This window comes from Phyllopteryx taeniolatus, chromosome 8, assembly GCF_024500385.1.
Source record: "Phyllopteryx taeniolatus isolate TA_2022b chromosome 8, UOR_Ptae_1.2, whole genome shotgun sequence".
NCBI classification, from domain to species: Eukaryota; Metazoa; Chordata; class Actinopteri; order Syngnathiformes; family Syngnathidae; genus Phyllopteryx; species Phyllopteryx taeniolatus.
The window spans coordinates 24,549,159-24,569,712 of NC_084509.1; the positions used below are offsets into that span (position 1 = coordinate 24,549,159).

General features: G+C 41.5%; 2 protein-coding genes across 3 annotated transcripts; both read right to left on the minus strand.

The window, feature by feature from the left end:
• Positions 1 to 2,810: 2,810 nt before the first annotated feature.
• LOC133482382 (dehydrogenase/reductase SDR family member 13-like) lies at positions 2,811 to 11,373 on the minus strand. Of its 2 annotated transcripts, none has more exons than XM_061782447.1 (5): positions 11,304 to 11,373; positions 8,244 to 8,362; positions 7,919 to 8,042; positions 6,347 to 6,673; positions 2,811 to 5,706 (listed from the first exon to the last, which is right to left on the minus strand). In XM_061782447.1, exons 1-5 carry the CDS (start codon positions 11,305 to 11,307, stop codon positions 5,384 to 5,386), a joined length of 897 nt encoding a protein of 298 aa, XP_061638431.1. In that variant the 5' UTR covers positions 11,308 to 11,373; the 3' UTR covers positions 2,811 to 5,383. The 2 variants fall into 2 exon arrangements, with proteins under 2 accessions (XP_061638431.1, XP_061638430.1); XM_061782446.1 differs by lacking the exon at positions 11,304 to 11,373 and adding an exon at positions 10,487 to 10,797.
• A 5,289-nt stretch (positions 11,374 to 16,662) lies between these two features.
• On the minus strand, positions 16,663 to 20,330 carry LOC133482036 (dehydrogenase/reductase SDR family member 13-like). The gene is made up of 5 exons (XM_061781566.1): positions 20,113 to 20,330; positions 19,706 to 19,824; positions 19,467 to 19,590; positions 17,698 to 18,024; positions 16,663 to 17,038 (listed from the first exon to the last, which is right to left on the minus strand). Exons 1-5 carry the CDS (start codon positions 20,237 to 20,239, stop codon positions 16,779 to 16,781), a joined length of 957 nt encoding a protein of 318 aa, XP_061637550.1. The 5' UTR covers positions 20,240 to 20,330; the 3' UTR covers positions 16,663 to 16,778.
• Positions 20,331 to 20,554: the final 224 nt, after the last annotated feature.

Here is a 20,554-nt window from a genome sequence, read left to right on the forward strand (position 1 = left end):
TTGTTGTTACCTTACAATTTTTTTATTAATTTTTTTTTGTCCACTGGTTCCATGTAATTGTAGTTTTTTTTTAAACACACAAAATAAATTGACTCTGGAACAAATTGAAAATTAATTTATGAGTAAATGTCGAGCAGAATTTCAACTTAAGTGTAATGTATGTGTGTCAGAAGCGGAGGCTGCTCTATGACCACCCAGAACCATACCAAGCCCACGTGTGCAGTGTTTTAAATAATTCAGTTTAAATAAAGCATTGTCATAAGTGTTTAGTCGGTTTATTTAAGCAAATGTTTCAAACTGATGTATCAGTATTTGTTCCACTGTACAATATACAGTATGCAGCATTTACCATATTGTTCTGGAACTATTAATATTCAGAATACTGTTAGTAACAAAAGCGAAAATTTGTTTGAAACAAGTGAAATGAATCAAGTTACTTTAGGTGATATTTTCAATGAGATGAGATTTTATTTCGGGGGGGGGGGGGGGGGGGGGGGTCTAAATGTTTCATTCATAGACAGTTCGCATTTAAAATAAGATTACTATAAAAAACATTTTTGGTGATAAATTTCACTTGTTTCAGAGAAGTTTTAACTTAAGATAGAAAACCTGTGGTGTTTATTTTATTTTTGTTTTTGCTTGCAACAAAAAACTAAACTTGCTCCACTTGACCGACAAATATTCTTGGCAAGACTTAGTTTTTTGCAATGAATGCATGCTGAATTTAACTTTCTTGCACCACTTGAATTTTCATGTTTATAAATTAAAATGTTAAACCTTTTGTGACTGTTGCAGTATCATTCTTCAAATATGCTGTTTACAGATTTTACCATTTATCATGCTAATGTGTGCAATGTAATGATGCTGTTGTAAGTAAATGTCACTTTAATGAAACTTCAAGGAAGTATTGTTGTTTTTTGAATATATTTACCATATATATATATATATATATATATATATATATATATATATATATATATATATATATGTGTGTGTGTGTGTGTGTGTGTGTAATTTTGTGACCGTATGCTTCATTGGGAACACAAAGCAGCACTGAGGATAAACAGTATTTATTTTTCTTTTTTTTCAGGTCAACCTACTGTTGTTAGATTAAAATCAAAATTGACAGTGGTAAATGCATGTTTGTTGCTGCCTGAGGTGTTAGTCACTTCAAATTGCAGAAATGGAAATGAAAGCAACGTTGTCAGAAACTAAAGATTCCAAGCCAGTGAAAGTACAGGTACACTATAAAGCCTGAGCTTCACTTTGGAGACTTCTGTGTGCTCCGAGCTTCTCCAGTTCAGTGGATTCACAGCTTCCTGATGGACAGGACACAGCAGGTGAGGATGGGGGACACCACCTCATCGACAGGCACCATCAGCACCGGGGCGCCCCGAGGATGTGCTCCTCTCTCTCTACACAAACGACTGCACCTCAACGCACCCAACTGTGAAACTCCTAAAGTTTGCAGACAACACCACAGTCATCGGCCTCATCAAAGACGGTATCGACAGGAAATGGAGTGGGTGGAGCTTTTGTGCTGCCGACACAACCTGGAGCTGAACACGCTCAAGACTGTAGAGTTGATCGTGGACTTCAGGAAGCATCATTCGCTACAGCTGCCCCTCACACTGTCTAACTGCCCAGTGTAAACTGTCGAAACCTTCAACTTCCTGCGAATTACAGTCTCTCAGGACCTGAAGTGGGAGACCAACATCAACTCCATCCTCAAAAAGACCCAGCAGAGGACGTACTACTTCCTGCGGCATCAGCGGAAGCATGGCCTGCAACAGGAGCTGTTGAGGCAGTTTTACACAGCAGTCATCAAATCAGTCCTGTGTTCATCCATCACAGTCTGCTTTGGTGCTGCCACAAAAAAGGAAATACTCCGACTGCAACGGACAATCAGGACTGTCGGTACAAGCAAGCAAAATCCTCTTGGACCCTTCACATCCTGGTCACCACCTCTTCCAGCTCCTTCCCTCAGGTAGGCGCTATTGATCATCCATCCATCCATCCATTTTCTGAGCCGCTTATCCTCACAAGGGTCGCGGGCGTGCTGGAGCCTATCCCAGCTATTTTCGGGCAGGAGGAGGAGTACACCCTGAACTGGTTGCCAGCCAATCGCAGGGCACATAGAAACAACCAACCAGTCACACTGACAGTCACACCTACGGGCAATTTAGAGTTGTCAATTAACCTACCATGCATGTTTTGGGGATGTGGGAGGAAACCGGAGTGGCCGGAGAAAACCCACGCAGGCTCGGGGAGAACATGCAAACTCCACATAGGCGGGGCCCGGGATTGAACCCCGGTCCTCAGAACTGTGAGGCACACACTCTAATCAGTCTCTACCGTGCCGCCGCGCTATCGATCAATGCAAACTCAAACACGCACACATTCCAACAGCTGCTTCCCTCTTGCCATTAAATTGCTGGAGGTTAAGTGACTCTCCGTAGTGTGTTTTTATGTTTTTTTGTCAAAATGGCTGTCTATTGTCATACTAGAGCGGCTCCAACTACCGGAGACAAATTCCTTGTGTGCTTTTGACATACTTGGGAAATAAAGAAGATTCTGATTCATCATTTGAATTACCCCCTATTTAATTATTGGGCATATTTTAGGCCACCAAACAATCTTCAATTGAACTTTAATTAAACTATTTTATTTTTTAAAAATGACACAAAATGTTCTGCAACACTTTCACAGACACACAATCATGGCAGATTTTGATTTGTAACTGACATAAATGACATAAAAAAAAATTTACGAGACATAATACATAGGTTACATATAAAAAATAATAATAATAATAAAACAAGAGACCGTCTTTTATTTAAACATGAGAAATCACAGCTTCATTATACAAACCCCAAAGGTTGTCCAAAAAGAACAATTATTCCCTCCTGTGTTACACTGTTTACCCTACATTACATTATTGTTGTGTAAATGGAGAAATGGGTCAATATTGTACAAACCCAATTCCAATGAAGTCGGGACGTTGTGTTAAACATAAATAAAAACAGAGTACAATGACTTGCAAATCATGTTCAACCTATATTTAATTTAATACACTACACAGACAAGATATTTAATGTACAAACTGATAAAACTTTGTTTTTAGCAAATAATCATTAACTTATAATTGTATGGCTGCAACACGTTCCAAAAAAGCTTTATTCTTTTTTTTTGTTTAACAAACATCCCAACTTCATTGGAATTGGGGTTGTTAAAGTACATTTGACTACATCACATTATGTAAACGTACATTGAGTACATCACATTACATCACATTTGTGACTCAGATGTCATGGTCTTGTATTTTGTCAAAGGTAATCTTGTCTCACCCCATGTTTCCATATCCCGTCATGTTGACGAGTGGTCAGTATTTTGGTTTCCATGTTTCTTTGATTATAGATTTTTTACTATGTTAAGTTAGCATTTATAGTTTTCCATGTACCTTGTTTATTTTGGAATTAAATCTCATTTGTGAGACTACTGCACTCCTGCCTTGCCTCCCTGCTTCCCTGCACTTGGGTCCCCCACTTCCTTGCCTCCAGTGCCTTCAAAAACCCCATGTGACATCAGAGACTCGGAAGCAAAATAAGCATGTAGCCACTGACGGCAACACAATGCGATTATGAGAAAAGATACGGTGCGTTCCAAGAAAAAAATCACAAGATAAACCTTGGCTATTTTTTATTTGGCTAGTTTTTCTTTTCCTATCTTCTACCCAGAAATATCAAACACAAAGGGCTTGATTTATGAAAGATTTGCACACGCAAAAACTGGTTCATATTTGATTGCTCAAGCGAACAGATGTGAGAGCTGTAACCAGGCGTACCTCGGATTGCATCTGCCAAACATGCAACATTCTGAGGACCGGGGCTCAAATTACGGCATCGCCTGTGTGGAGTTTCTGACTAACATAATTAGCATGTAAAATGTCTTTAAATGGGGGGCACGGTGAGGACTGGTTAGCACCTCCGCCTCACAGTTCTGAGGACCTCCCCTGTGTAGAATTTGGATGTTCTCCCCGTTCCTGTGTGGGTTTTCTCCTGGTGCTCTGGTTTCCTCCCACATCCCAAAAACATGTGTGGTAGGTTGAATGAAGACTCTAAATTGCCCGTAGGTGTGAATGTGAGTGCGAACGGTTGGTTGTTTATATGTGCCCTGCGATTGGTTGGCGATCAGTTCAGGGTGTACCCTGCCTCTCGCCCGAAGATAGCTGGGATAGACTCCAGCCTGCCCGCGACCTTGCTGAGGATAACGGCATCTTTATCCTCGCGTAGGTGGTGACCGCGCTGATGTCATTGCGGCTATCCCGCGCGCAGTTTGCCTTTATAATCGAGCACAACCCACGCGCGCAGTTTTGAAAATGTACTGCAGTACATTTTCAAAACTCCTCCAAGTCGGGGGTGTCACTACAGCTGGTATTGGCTTGGACACCACTGGGTGGAATTTCCTCTGCATTTTTTGGCCATTTCCGGTAGCAGTTTATAACTTTGCTTTCCGTAATAAGGACCAAAGCAACAACAATGGCGACCGTGGAACAATGTCTGCTAGAACAAATGGACCTAGATGACCAGATGATATGTTTAATTATGCTGCAAAATCGATCAAGAAGGCGACGGTATGTGGAACCAAGGGGAAGGCTGAGTAGGTCATCACAGCATGTGACTAAAACGGACCAATCACGAAATATTTCAGTGGCATTCTTAGCGCAGCAACAATTTTTGCAGTGTGCGCATCAAGTGACGCAGAGGGCCAATGTGTCAGTCACGTGATGCAATGCGGGCGTTTTCGGCTGCGCGGGAGTATAAAGAGGCCTTAAGCGGTAAAGAAAATGGATGGGTGGAAGTTCAGAGTTCCAGCTTTTATTTCATGGTATTCACATCTAGATGTGTTACACAACTCAGGACAGAGCACCTTTTGTTTGAACCCACCCACTTTTCAAGTGAGCAAAAGTATTGGAACAGACATGATTAAATTAACTTAAAGTGAGTAACATTTAATATATTTGGTAGCATAACCCACACTTGCAATAACTGCATCAAGCATGCGACCCATTGATTTCCCCAGACTGTATATACATATAATAGCTTGGCGTACCGGTGCACCATTCAGATGTTAGGGCCCATGTGCGACCAAATCAGTCACACTGTAGAGCCCTGAAAAATCAAATTCCATTAGCACATGTCATAGTAGTATTTAAACTTCAAACACATAAATAATAATTATATCATTAGTTTTAGGAAAAATGACAGGCATTAGATGCACACAAAAAATATATATTGTTTATTCCAAAAATATTTTCTTCGCATACAGTGATGAAGTACAGATAGGCACAGTGGTAGAAAGTAGTTGATGAAGCAAAGAGGTGTCATGTAGTCCTTGGAGCTTCAGAATTAATTAACTTCTTAAGTGGTACGGAAAATGGATGGCTGGATGATAAACCTGTCAATCGCTCACTCACCTCCCACAGCTTCTTTGCCTGAGCATCATCTCGCCCTTTGTGTCCCACCTGTTGCAGGGCACAGTTGGAAAAATAGCGCCCGCTGAGAGTCTCGATGCCCTCTTGGAGGGCACAGTACAGAGTGGTCTGGGAGCCACTCTCAGGGTCGAGAAAGAAAAGCTTGGCAAAGGGCATTAACAGAAACTGCTGCCACAGGCTCATATTGCGGCATAATTTGGTGTAGATAATGCCTGTGAAGAACAGATATGATCAAGCTTTCCAAACTTATTCAAACAATTTCTTTTTATTTTTTAACTCTTCAACTTGCCTGTAAGACCCCATCCCTCCTAGGTTGCCTAGGGGTTTCCCACCACTGGCTGTTAGTTCAGCACATCTTTATCGACAGGCTAAATAATACCAGTGTCATTTAAATAAGTAAAAACAAAACTTGACTTGGGTGTCTTTTCCAACTACAGGCCTACATTATATCTAGCCTCCTTACATACCGTAATTTTCCTACCAAACTATTTACTCCTTATTCTCCTTGTTCCCTGAGAAAGCAACTCCCATCCATCAATGCTATGGCTACTAAACAGTCAGTACGTTTAACAAGAGATAATTGAATGTTTTGCTTTAAAACAACTGCAACCACACACTTAAAATGGATGTAAACTGTAATCTGAGCATTTCAAGTGGACATTACTATACACTTCCACCAGTAAGAAATGCAGTTGCAGTCTCCAACACATTGTCACATCAGTGATATCAGGGTGAACTACGGGCTCTGATTGATTAAATACTTAGATGAGACATTTGTTTCCATAGTTTTTCTCAAATGGAAATAAATAAACAAAAAGATGATAGTAGTGCACTAGTGCAAGTTTCACTAACCTGGGTGGAGACTGTAGCAGGTCACTTTTGAGCCCTCCAGTATGTTAGCAAGTTCTCTGGTGAAGAGCACATTACACAGCTTGCTGTTGCAGTAGGCCTGAAAGTTGCGCCAGGTCGACTGGCCTGTCACCAAATCTTTGTTGCAAGCCAGAAAGGAGAAATCAATGTTGCCAAGGCGGTGGAGAAGAGCCGACACATTTACGACGCGACTGGGCCCGCACTGCTGCATTCTCCTGAGGAGAAGGTTGGTGAGCAGGAAGTGACCCAGGTAATTGACCCCAAGCACCATACTAAAACCATCCTCTGTGCATCCAGGCCCCATTAGACCTGAAACATATATAATGTCGAAAAAAATACCGTCATTTTTCGTCTATAATACGCGTTCAAGTATAATCCGCACCCCCAAAGTTGATGCCAGAAAGTCTTCTACCCATGTACAAGGTGCATTCAAAACCTTCTATAAGTTTGTATATTCACATGCATCTCATTTTCATTTCACTCATTACAATAAACACAGAGTCGCACAAAGGTTTGAATAACTTTGTTATGAAGCTAAAGCTAAGCCAAAGCTGACAAATCTATCTATCCATCCATCTAAACCCTGTTTATAGCATAGACATATGAAGATAAGTGCAAAGCCCAGACTCCTTTAAAGGGGATTGTGTTGGAAAACAAAGTATCAGAAAGTAAATAAAGTGCAGTAATTGCAGTAGTAATTATTTACCCATATTCTGTTTGGGACTATGATTTTAAATAGGTAAATTGTTTTTTTTTGCTAGTAAATCGCATCATAGTGTGAATAATGATAAACAATAGTTTTAAAGTATATGGTGGTGGTACATTTATGCAATTGATTTAAAATGGATGTAAATCATATGGTTGTGGGGATACTCAAAATGAAGTGGTTTTCCCAGGGGAAGAGAAGTTAGGAGCCCTCAGTGTAAAGGCTCTTTCACACTGTACGTAGTAAGGCACCTGACAACTTCGACTTTCCATTCATTGTGCGCGTGCTGAGGGAGCGTCAGCACATTTTGACGTGACGCAGAGTGTCGCGTCAATGCAGAGGGCATCTGACGCTCAGCGTCATGTCATCAGGTAGAAAAGTGTTGTATTCTGGAGCGTTGACGCGGTGACGTCAAAAAGCTCCTCCAATGGGAGCAGGGTTGGCGGAGTGATTTCAGAGTGCTATTTTGGCAGACTTGTACTGTAAGCGGCAAGGGGGGAAATGGAGGAAGACATAATAACTGTGGTGTCCTACTATCCCAAACTTTGGGCCAAAAGAAAAATAATATACCGAAACATCTCTGCAGGAGGCTTTCAAACTCCCTTTTAAAGCTCTGAAATACACCTCGAAGCACTCTTCCTGGAACTAGAAAGCTCACGAACGAGTTTAAACTCTAAAATGCTGCTGTGAAATTAGTATGGGATATTCCAATTGTCTTTTTTTTGTTTTTTTGCTGCTCCATCACCTCCTCCTCCTTAAAATAAGGTTCTGTCGTTCTTTTTAGACACTTCTGTAAAATGTGATATTTTTATCTATTTGATCTATTTGATCTATTTGAACCATCTTACCTGCATTGTTGATAAGAATGTCCACTCTGGGCTCAGTTTTTAAGAAGGTTTCAGCAAAACTGCGTACAGACTGAAAACTTGCAAGATCCAACTGCATGAACACAACCTGATTGTTCCCACTCTCCTAGGAGACAAGTATACTGTTTGAGGCTATGAGTGAAAATCAGTCTAGATTCGTTGAGTTTCGACGGACACAGTCAATGAGATTGTAATTTTACACACACATTTGTTAATAGTCAAATTAACATCCCTCAATACAATGCATTGCATTTCGGACTAAAAACAATTACAGGTACTTGAACATACAAGTGTAGAAGTATCTTACTCTGCGGATGTCAAACACAGCAGCTTCAGCTTTCTTCTTATTACGGCAGGCTAAAATGACCCTGGCTCCTCTCTTGGCCAATTCAAGAGCTGTGGCCTTACCAATACCAGTGTTGCCCCCTGAAAGGAAATACCACTTGTTACACCACAAAATAACACTGAAAAAAGATATGTCGGTAAATACATACAATGGTCCACAGGCACATGCACACATCGACCCCAAGTGGTGCTCAAGCACCTGCCCTTTTGCCCTGGATGAAAAAATTCCCCTTTTTGCTGCACTCATTTTTTTCACTTCATCAATAATTATTCATTTATTCATCAACCTTTCCGCTTATCCTCACTAGGGTCACGGGCGTGCTGGAGCCTATCCCAGCAATCTCCGGGAGAGAGGCGGGGTAGACCCTGAACTTAACTGACTGTGACTGTATTGATTATCTCAACAGAAATAAATAATACATGCTCCATATACGGGCAGCACGGTGGACGACTGGTGAGCACATCTGCCTCACAGTTCTGAGGACTGGGGTTCAAATCCCAGCCTCGCCTTTGTGGCGTTTACATGCAAATAAAACATGCATGGTAGGTTAATTGAAGACTCTAAATTGCCTGTACGTGTGAATGTGAAGGGTTGTTTGTTTATATGTGCCCTGCGATTGGCTGCCGACCAATTCAGGGTGTACCCTGCCTCCCGCCCCAAGATATGCTGGGATAGGCTCCAGCACACCCGCAACCCTTGTGAGGATAAGCGGTACAGAATATGGATGGATGATCCATATACTAGTTTTTTTTCTTTCTTAATTGTATGAATAATTTTGGGTGCCCTTTATTTGGCTTGAGCAGCTGCCGCCCAAAATGTCTGTGGCAGTGCCTGATGGTCCATTGCAGATCTAGCTTTTGAAATAGATACAGCGGCTGAAATAAGTATTTAACACGTTACTATTTTTCTCAAATACATTTCCAAAGGTGCTATTGCCATGAAAATTTCACCAGATGTTGGGAAGATTTTCGATTGGATTCAAGTCAGGTGATTGGTTTGGCCATTCTAGCAGCTTTATTTTTTTCTTTGAAACCAATTGAGAGTTTCCTTGGTTTTGGATCATTATCCTGCTGAAATGTCCCCCCCTCGTTTCATTTTCATCATCCTCATAGATGGCAGCAGATTTTTGTCAGGAATGTCTCAGTACATTTGCCCATTCATCCTTCCTTTCACCATTTGCTGAAATGCAGCCCCGGAGTGTGTATTACTCACTGTTTTCCTTGTGACAGTACCTGGTAATTTCAGGTCTTTTTGAAGCTCTCCACAGGTGGTCCTTGGCTCTCGGACAACTCTTCTGATTATTCTTTGTATCCACTGTCAGAAATCTTGCGAGGAGCACCTGATTGAGGAAATCTTATGGTGGTATGATTGGGTTTCGACTTACGTATTATGGCCCCAACCGTGCTCACTGGAACGTTCAGAAGCTTAGATATGCGCCTGTAACCAATGCCATCATTACGTTTTGCAACAATGAGTTTGCGATGGCCTTCAGACAGCTGTCTGCTCTTACCCATCATGAGATGTGTCTTGACTCACAACTTGGCTATGAGACCTTTTTGTAGGCCATCAATTAGGACTGAACCAGCTGATAGAAGGGGCTGGATTGCGGTTTGATTATTGATAAGAGTTTCGGTGTTGTCTTGGCTTTCCATGCCTTTTTGCACCTCCCTATCTTCATGTGTTCAATACGTTTTCCCTGTGGCATTTCACACAACTTAATTTCCGATTGTATTTGTTCTACTTTCTTTGTGTGTATGGATTACGTAGGTTTGTGCCCAACATCTGGTGAACATTTCATATCAATGGCACCTTTGGAAATATATTAAATGATGAAAAATGGTGACGTGTTCAATACTTCTTTCAGCCGCTGTAACTCCCATATCAACGCCACAATTCATATAATATACAGCATCCCACTTTGCTTCACACTGCCATGCAGGATTTGATGTGGCCCATAAATTCACAAGTTAATGCCCTCATAAAAAGGCTTGTGAGTCTGGGAAGCCAACTAGCCACGGTGACTGGTGAGCAAAAAACGTTAGCGTCAAGCCCTGGATACATGGTCGTGTTATGTCCTTAAAATGTGTTTAGAACAATTGAACCGTACTCGTGTTAACGTAAACAAAGAAACTGATTCCGGGTAGTTCCTGTCACAGTTCTGATCCCACGTAGACTGACACGACTCCTGAAAACGAAAAGATTACCTGTCACAAGGGCTGTCTTGCCGTTCAGCTTCTTTGGACTCAAGCACCTCGCCCCCCTGAACACCCAATAATACGCGAACACATAGCAAACGACGACGACCGCCACGAATCCAACAGGCGCCACCATCACTGTGTTAGTTAGTATCAAGCTAGCCTGTCGACGTCAATAAAGTAGTTCCGCTTATATCATGAATATTTAAATGTTTACGTTTCTAAAAAGGTATTTCTAATAATATATTCGGCTTTGTAGTGGCAAAATACGTTTCGAGATTCCAAGACTTGCGTCATGAGTACGTTTTAATCACGTGGGCTTCACGCGCTTGCATTGTTGAGCCAGAAGATGTCGGTATTTATCTACTCTACGTACACAAAATGGCGATTTGAAACAGCAAAAAAAAAAAAAAAAAAAAACACCAAAATGGAAACAGTGGCACTTGTGCATCTGGACAGGAGAGAGTTAAACTGGAATGTTGTCTCAAGGACAGCATCTCTTACTGCTGAATTTTTCAAAATACTTACACACTGTGTACACTTAGCCGGTGTTTATTTGATTTTCGTTTCTGTCTCACCACCACACTGCACTATGTGATGACATGCGATGGTAATGACATTTTAATTTGTTTAGCTAACTGTGCTATGCTGGTAGAGTTAGCTTACATTTTTCTTTTAGCTAGCTAGTACTGTACAACATTTTTATATGATTATCAAGTTTTTACAGGAAAATCTTTAAACATATTGACACGACAAGTCGTTTGGTAATGACATGCAATAAAAATATGATGTGACTTAACGGTACAAATGAGGGAAAAAAACTTACTCATGCAGTTCTCAAAAATGTCTGACTTCTCTCTGCCCAAGCATGTGCTTGAGCGAAAAGACAAAATGACACAGGGAATTCAAGAATCAGATTTTGAATAAACTTTATTGATCTGAAAGTGGTCAATGTGGCGGTAATGACAGCAACTTTAAGGAACAGACATATTGTAGTAAAAATAAAAGACAGAATTTGAAATGTTTCGTATATATGATGAGAAATCATTAATTCTATTATATTTTAAGGAATTTATGGGAACGTTACACTATTTTAGCATTTTTTTTTTAGTAGACAGATAGAGCTTCATATAGCCGAACCCTGTGCTAGGGACTGGGTGAAAACTGTAAAATACCGCCATAAAACCGCTCCAAAAATGTCAAAATATGAACATGAAATTTTAGACAACACTTATAATTAGGCACGCCCACTGCTGGTTATTGAAAAAAAATTTTTACTAAATAGATTTTTCCTTTACATTTTACATCAAGGAGACAAAAAGGTCCGTGATCAAATAAACAATGGTAGTACATTGTACAAAGTACAATGGGGTTACACAGTAGAGAATGTTTCTTTCAAATTAAGAGTCAACCAATTCAAGTTTCTATTTTACCTCAAAATCAAAATATAATTCATGGTCTTGTAAATTATTATTAATTAATAAACTGAGGAAAACATTAAAAATGGAAGTGAAATACACTAGATGTAAAATGTCCCATACTCTCCACAAATGCTAAATATTAAATATATTAATATGTGCAGATTGTTAAAGATTTGTTTTATTGGTCAAACTTGGCAGTCGCAAGTTTTGCCTTTTCCAACCAATCAGAGGACGGGAAAATGCTGATATTATTTACCTTTGAGGTGAATTTGAAATCTAATTGGTTAAAGAAGCAGTCCCATTGCTAATATAATTTAAGTTACATCGGCCAGAACTAGTGATCCTGAAGGCCCAAAGCAGATTTGACTGTGGCAGCACATAGAGGCTGAAATTGGATAAGACTGAAAATCTAACATGCACATAACACATACTGAAAGCAGTGTGGCCAAGAGAAATGATATGAAATAATGATAATAGACTGTTGGAAATACAATAATACAATTTCATGAAACAAGCATTAAAATTCAAGTTGCAAATCGTTTTGGGTCAGTGTGGTGAAGACTAGAAGACGAGAGGCAAAAATCCACATCCACGCCAATGCTGGGGATATAAAAAATGCTCCGTTTATTTACAAAATAAATAAGCAAACCTGGTGAGACAAAGTCTGCATGGTCAGACATGAACTGCGAAAACAACCAGACGTCGCCAAGCGTTAGGGGTGAGTTGATTCGTCAAAAGTACTAATTAATGTAGAAATGACTAGTACATACTGTACATATATCTATACAGTGCCTTGAAAAAATATTGGCACCCTTCTCAAATTCTTATATTTTTGCAAAGTTTCCCCACTTTGTTTAAGATCATCAAACAAATGTAAATCTTCTTTTCCTTTGGGCTTGTCCCGTTAGGGGTCGCCACACCGTGTTATCCTTTTCCATGTAAGCCTCCTATCTCTGGGGTTGAGGTCACCGAAGTCAAACCTTTTCCTTTATATAAGAGATAAGAGCAATCTAATTTGTTTTTTGTGTGAACGGGAATTCATGCGACTATGAACCACACCAGGGGGGAAACTGACATTTTACAAATCCATCAATTGACTTCTTCTTTTCCTTTCGGCTTGTCCCGTTAGGGGTCGCCACAGCGTGCTATCCTTTTCCATGTAAGCCTATCTCCTGCATCCTCCTCTCCAACACCAACTGCCATCATGTCTTCCCTCACGACATCCATCAACCTTCTCTTTGGTCTTCCTCGAGCTCTCTTGCCTGGCAGCTCCATCCTCATCATCCTTCTACCAATATACTCACTATTTCTCCTCTGGATGTGTCCAAACCATCGAAGTCTGCTCTCTCTAACTTTGTCTCCAAAACATCGAACCTTGGCTGTCCCTCTGATGAGCTCCACCCTTGCTATCTCTTCTCCCTGTAGCCTCACTCTTCCCCCACCACCCCTCTCATTCATGCACATATACTCTGTCTTACTTCGGCTAATCTTCATTCCTCTTCTTTCCAGTGCATGCCTCCATCTTTCTAACTGTTCCTCCAGCTGCTCCCTGCTTTCACTGCAGATCACAATGTCATCTGCAAATATCATGGTCCACGGGGATTCCAGTCTAACCTCATCTGTCAGCCTATCCATCAACACTGCAAACAGGAAGGGGCTCAGGGCTGATCCCTGATGCAGTCCCACGTCCACCTTAAATTCGTCTGTCACACCTACAGCACACCTCACCGCTGTTCTGCTGCCCTCGTACATGTCCTGTATTATTCTAACATACTTCTCTGCGACTCCAGACTTCCGCATACAGTACCACAGTTCCTCTCTGGGTACTCTGCCATGCTTCACTGTTGGGACTGTATTGGCCAGGTGATGAGCAGTATCTGGTTTTCTTCACACATACTGCTTAGAATTCAGGCCAACAATTTCTATCTTGGTCATCTCATCAGACCAGAGAATCTTATTTCTTACCAACTTGGAGTCCTTCAGGTGTTTTTTTTGTTTTTTTTTAGCAAACTACATGCGGGCTTTCACGTGTCTCGCACTGAGAAGAGGCTTCCGTCGGGCCACTCTGCCATAAAGCCCCGACTGGTGGAGGGCTGCAGTGATGGTTGACTTTCTAGAACTTTCTCCCATCTCCCGACTGCATCTCTGGAGCTCAGCCACAGTGATCTTTGGGTTCTTCTTTACCTCTCCCACCAAGGCTCTGAGCAATAAAGGGTTGCTAGTTATCTGGTAATGCCGGTACAAATGTTTTTTGTTGTTGTTTGTTTTTTTTGTTTTTGTTTTTGACAATTGTGCAAAAAGATGCAGAGTCATCTAGCACTTAGAGCAGTTTGAATGACTAATATAGCAATAGCCTGGTGCAATGACAATTGTGCAAAGGGTGCCGAGACTTCAAGGAAATGTATGCAGTTTAAAGTGACGAATAGTGCGATAATCTGGGACAATGTTGATTGTGCAAATGTTGCAGATACTCCTCAGTCAGTGTGCAAATGGGGCAGATGCTACTCTGGCATGAGTGGCCAGTATTGGTCAACAACAGAAATGCAAATAGTGCATAGTGGCGAGACTACTGCAGTGAGTGCACGAGTAATGTATAATTGGCCCCACAGAAATGTGACAACAAACTCAAGACAAAAAAATTGGCATGTTGCAAAGGAATTGTAGGTTAGCTGTTTAAGAACTTGATTGCAAGAGGGAAGAAGCTGTTGAATGTCTGCTAGTTCTAGTTTGCATTGCAATCGTAATAGGGTGGGTGGTGGGTTTTCACATTTCTCTTAGTTGGACTTGTGGGGCCTGCGCCCCCCTACCCCTTTGGTTTCCTTTCCCCTCTCTTGGCGCCCTCGCCCGTCCTTGCTCACGGGCGCTTAACTTGGGCTTGCTTTGGCAAGCTATGACTTTTTTGGGTGGCTGCTGGCTCCTGTGTTGGATCCTGTTGATGGATGGGCCCCCCCATGCTCTCCTGGGTTGATGGGGGCAGTGGGGCTTGCTGGGTGGGGAGGGCGGGGTCCCGGTGCCCATGCCCCTCCACTTGGGGGCGTTTCGGTCAGGCTCGAGACCTCCCTGGGTCATCGGTGGCACAGGTTATACTAACATACTCATAACAACTCACAGGTTCTTACAGGTGTTTAGGCACTAAAAAATAATCCCACCACACCACTCGACTGTAGCACTGCCTTGCTCTTTTTCCCACATCCTGTCCAGTCCCTTTTCTGTCCTCTCTTATCTGGTTCTTTTGGTTAGTTAATGCACGTCCTCACCGGGTGTACAACAATACAACAGGCACCACACGGCTACCTTTAACAAGCTGTGCGCTGTACAAAATTAGTTGTTGGTTCAGAAAAAAAGAAGTCATTATTTCTACAGATATTTTGAAGGTATTTCAATTTAGCTCATTGAGTACAGTGCCGTGAAAATTTGCCCCCTTCTCAAATTCTTATATTTTTGCATAGTTTCTCCGCTTTATTATCATCAAACAAATGTAAATATCAGACAAATATAACCCAAGTGAACTTAAAATGCTGTTTTTAAATGATTTAATTTAATCAGGAAAAAAACTATTCAGTCACCTGGCCCTGTGTGAAAAAATAATCACCCCCTTTGTTAAATCATGAATTGTGGCTAATCACAACTTTTGGTTAATTTTCATTGATCACACACACCCAAGCCTGATTACCTCCAGAACTGTTAAATCAAGAAATCACTTAAACCTAATGTGTCCCGACAATATCAAGTCGGACAAAAGATCTAAAAAGGCTGCAACAAAACGACACAATGCAAAGAAATTCCAGAATAGTTGAGAAATAACGTAATTGACATCTATCAGTCTGGAAAGGGTTACAAAAGCCATTTCTAAAGCTTTAGGATTCATTTTAACCATAGGGAGAGCCATTATCCTCACATGGAGAAAACATGGAACAGTGATTAACCTTCCAAGGAGTTCCTGGCCTACAAAGATTACCCCCAAGAAAACAGCAATGATTCATCCAGGAAGCCACAAAGGAACTCACGAAAACTTTCCTTGCCTCAGTTAAGGTCAGTGTTCATGACAATAATAAGGAAGAGACTGGGCAAAAAATGGCATCCATGGCAGAAGCCCAAGGTGAAAACCTGTGCTGTACATAAAGAACATAAAGGCTCGTCTTACTTTTGCAAAAAAAAAAAAAAAACAACAACAATGATTCCCAAGACTTTTGGGAGAATATTACATGGACTGGCAAGATGAAAGTTGAGCTTTTTGGAAGGTGTGCGTCTTGTTACATCTGGCATAAATTTAGCACAGCATACCAACAGTCAAATGTGGTGGTAGTGTGATGGTCTTGGGCTGCTTTTCTCCTTCAGGACCTGGACAACTTGCTGTGATGGAACCGTGAATTCCGCTCTTTAACATAAAATTCTGAAGGAGAATCTTCAGCCATCAGTTTGTGACCTCAAGCTGCAGCTTTTTACAATTGCAAGGAGTTTAGGAATTTCATCATCTCTGGTCCATAATATTATGAAAAGGTACGGCCGAAAAAGGCAATTCTCATTTGGAATAGTACCTGACTACAAGGCAACATTAAAAATTCTTATGCATCTGCTTGAGCACCTTTTGTACTCAGGTTGATATCCTGCTATTTTAGAATAGCCACTGTTAGCATTTTATCAGTACTTTAGAAATAGTACAGGGAAAGATATTCCCGGCCAACCGCAGTGATTAATATCCAATTAAGGTTATTCAAAAGCAAATTGATCTACCGTAGGTAGGCACAATTCAATCAGTAAAACCAAGTTGTCAGCAGTTTAATCTGGAGACACAAAATTTGTGACAGGAGCAGTGAAGTAATTACAACACAAAGTTATGAGCTTTAATTGCATTCAACTAAAATCAATTGTGAATTCATTCATGCAAGGCCACACATTCGCTCACTGATTTCCCACAGCTTCTTAGCTGCAGCATCATCCTTTGCTTTAGAATAGACTTCTCGCACAGTACAGTTGGAGAAGTAACGTCCACTGAGATGTTCAATTCCCTCCTGCAGAGCACAGTGAAGAGTGGTCTGGCATCCCTGGACAGTGTTTTTGAAGAAAAGGGCAGTGATGGGCTTCAAGAGGATCTGAAACAATGAGTTGGTGTTCCTGGCCAACTCAGAGTTGATACTGCCTGCAGGGAAAAAAACATGACAAAATAAAGGGGGGGGAAAAAATGCTGCTTTTCCCCTTTTTCTTAAACATCCGATGGTGTCGTACAGTATATGTCAAAATAGCACTCAAAGAATAGACTGATAAAAAAGGCCGTGCACAATATAGACATATATGGATTTGTTTTGCAGACACACACAACATGCAACTTGCAGTGGATACTCAGTTGTGTGTCAAATTGTAAATTAAATAAATGCAACAAAATCCCACTGAAAAGAGTTTTCGTATAACCAATAAGGAAGGGCATTGTGACTCGGGTCATGAAAAAGCAGACCACGGTGTTCAGCTGACATTCCAGCGACTGATAGCATCTGATCCAAATCCCTTCAGGGTTTTCTTGTCTGGCTACTTTCTTCACATGACTCTTCCAACCACCAGTGAATAGAAAAATATAAAACATCTCCTCTATAGCACCTTGCTCTAGCTCACATAACCAGCGTCACACCCCCATTACCATTGCCTTTTCCATTAATAAAAATACTTTTTTTCACCAGGGCGGCCGGCTGGTTAGAGCTTCTGCCTCACAGTTCTGAAGATCGGGGTTCAATTCCCGGCCCCGTTATTTGTAGATTGTATTGCATAATTTCATCAGAATTAATGTTACAGTAAATTCTCACTGACCTGGATGGAGGGAGTAGCATGTGACTTTGGTTCCTTGCAGTCTCTTGGCTAACTCATGGGTGAAGAGGACATTGCATAGTTTGCTGTTACAATAGGCCTGCAATACCTCCATGAATGAAGTCCCCAGTCCCAGAGCTTTGTGTTTATTTAGACATTCAAAGTCGATTTTTCCAAAGTTATGTCCCAATGATGACACGTTGACCACTCGACTTGCTTCACACTCCTTCAGCCGGTCCATCAAAAGGTTGGTTAAGAGGAAGTGACCAACGTGATTGATGCCAAACATCATGCCTAAACCATCCTCCGTTCGACCCGCCATATAAATTCCTGAGGCAAAAAAAGTACAGCAGTCATTTTCCTCTTTTTCATTCCTCATACAACAACTTACACAACTTGTGTAACTTAGACACAATTTGCATGATTGGTAGACATTTAAAATTTTTGATCACGAAGAGAAAGGCAACATGTCATTTTATTTTGTTATACAACCCCAATTCCAATGAAATTGGGATATTGTGTTAAACAAATATAAACTGAATGCAATGATTTGAAAATCATGTTCAACCTCTATTTAATTGAATACACTACAAAGACAAGATATTTCATGTTCAAATTGATAAACGTTGTTTTTAGCAAAAAATCATTAACTTAGAATTTTATGGCTGCAACACGTTCCAAAAAAGCTGGCACAGGTGGCAAAAAGACTGAGCAAGTTGAGGAATGCTCATCAAACACCTGTTTGGAACGTCCCACAGGCTAATTGGGAACAGGGAGGTGCCACGATTGGGTGGAAAAGGAGCTTCCCTGAATTGCTCAGTCATTCACAAGCAAAGATGGGGCGAGGTTCACTTCTTTGTGAACAAGTGCATGAGAAAATAGTCGAACTGTTTAAGGACAATGTTCCTCAACGTACAATTGCAAGGAATTTAGGAATTTCATTATCTACGGTCCATAATATCATCAAAAGGTTCAGAGAATTTGGAGAAATCACTGCATGTAAGTGGCAAGGCCGAAAAGAAACATTGAATGCCCGTGACCTTCGATCCCTCAGGCGGCACTGCATCAAAAACCGACAATGTGTAAAGGATATCGCCACATGGGCTCAGGAACACTTCAGAAAACCAATGTCAGTAAATACAGTTCGGCGCTACATCCGTAAGTGCAACTTAAAACTCTACTATGCAAAACAAAAGCCATTTATCAACAACACTCAGAAACGCCGCCGGGTTCTCTGGGCCAGAGCTCATCTAAGATGGACTGACGCAAAGTGGAAAAGTGTTATGTGGTCCGACGAGTCCACATTTCAAATTGTTTCTGGAAATTGTGGACGTCGTGTCTTCTGGGAGGCCAAAGAGAAAACGAACCATCCGGACTGTTATGGACGCAAAGTTCAAAAGCCAGCATCTGTGATGCTATGGGGCAGAGTTAGTGCCAATGGCACGGGTAACTAACACATCTGTGAAGGCACCATTAATGCTGAAAGGTACATACAGGTTTTGGAGAAACATATGCTGCCATCCAAGCAACGTCTTTTTCATGGACGCCCCTGCTTATTTCAGCAAGACAATGCCAAACCACATTCTGCACGCGTTACAACAGCGTGGCTTCGTCGTAAAAGAGTGCGGGTACTAGACTGGCCTGCCTGCAGTCCAGACCTGTCTCCCATTGAAAATCTGTGGCGCATTATGAAGCGTAAAATACGACAACTGAGACCCAGGACTGTCGTACAGCTGGAGCTGTCCATCCGGTTGTGCAATTAGTGCTCTTACCTGCATTGTTGATGAGAATGTCCAGTCTGGGTTCACTTCTCAGGAATGTTTCGGCAAAGCTGCGAACAGATTTAAGATTCCCTAGATCCAACTGCATGAACACAACCTGATTGCTCCCACTCTCCTGTCAGGGCCAATAAACATATTTGACTCACTTCACACATACTGCACGTGTCGAATACAAATAGGTCATTATTACATGATGGAAAACGCATCATCAAGACTTCAGTTCTTCTCACCTGTTTGACATGAGCAAGAGCAGCCTCTCCTCTCTGCCGATTACGACAAGCCAGAATAACTCGGGCTCCTCTTTTAGCCAGGTCTACTGCTGTCGTTTTCCCAATGCCCGTGTTGCTACCTGGGGTGACAGAACAACATTCTTAGCAATCCTAGTCGACGAAAATCCAAGTTCAACTGTGAATTCAATGTGAAGGGCTGCATTTTATCAGCTGTCCGATTAAGGAAAGTAGATCTAAAGTAAATAACTTTACATTCCCACAGGCTTAGAGAAGCAACCCTTATTGAGTGACAGTTCAGTCTTTTCAATTCCAAGTTAATGCGAAATACATTTTGCCCATGAACCGATTAAGTGGCTGTAACTTCCACGGCCCCGGGCGAATAAGCCAAAGGAAATCGGGATTGTTACCGGTCACGATCACAGTCCTGCCGTGCAGCTTTGCTTCGCTCGTGCACCGCTTCCCCTTGACCACGACCCGACGGAAAACATAAGCAGCTCCCACAACTCCACCCAAAACCAGCAAGGCAATAAACATTGTGCCGTCGTCTGAAATACCGCGAGTAGAGTGAATGTAATCGCTCTTGTTCTGCTGTGTAAAGACTGACTTGACCGTTGAAACAAGCACACCCCTTTCCTGCAAGGGCGTGGCGATGTTCCCCTTGTCAGCAAACTGGAAGGACCAGATATGAAGCAACAAAAGCAGTCAGCAACAAGTTAGGGTCACCAAACTTGGTGTGTGAGTTCGCTGTTTATCTCAAAAGGAAATGGCAAGTCAGAAAAAAAAATTAAATAAATACTAACACAATCCCAAGAAGGGAAAGCCCTTGGTTTGTCAGCCCCGGTAATTTAC

Excerpts from the sequence above, each read along its gene's own strand:
- LOC133482382 (XM_061782446.1), bottom strand. The coding sequence starts at position 10,613 with ATGGTGGCGCCTGTTGGATTCGTGGCGGTCGTCGTCGTTTGCTATGTG. Across the intron at positions 8,043-8,243 it reads CTGTGTTTGACATCCGCAGA|GAGAGTGGGAACAATCAGGT; the intron begins GTAAGATACTTC and ends CTTGTCTCCTAG. Across the intron at positions 6,674-7,918 it reads CATTCTTATCAACAATGCAG|GTCTAATGGGGCCTGGATGC; the intron begins GTAAGATGGTTC and ends TATATGTTTCAG.
- LOC133482036 (XM_061781566.1), bottom strand. The coding sequence starts at position 20,239 with ATGTTTATTGCCTTGCTGGTTTTGGGTGGAGTTGTGGGAGCTGCTTAT. Across the intron at positions 19,825-20,112 it reads CAGGACTGTGATCGTGACCG|GTAGCAACACGGGCATTGGG; the intron begins GTAACAATCCCG and ends CTGTCACCCCAG. Across the intron at positions 19,591-19,705 it reads CTCTTGCTCATGTCAAACAG|GAGAGTGGGAGCAATCAGGT; the intron begins GTGAGAAGAACT and ends TGGCCCTGACAG.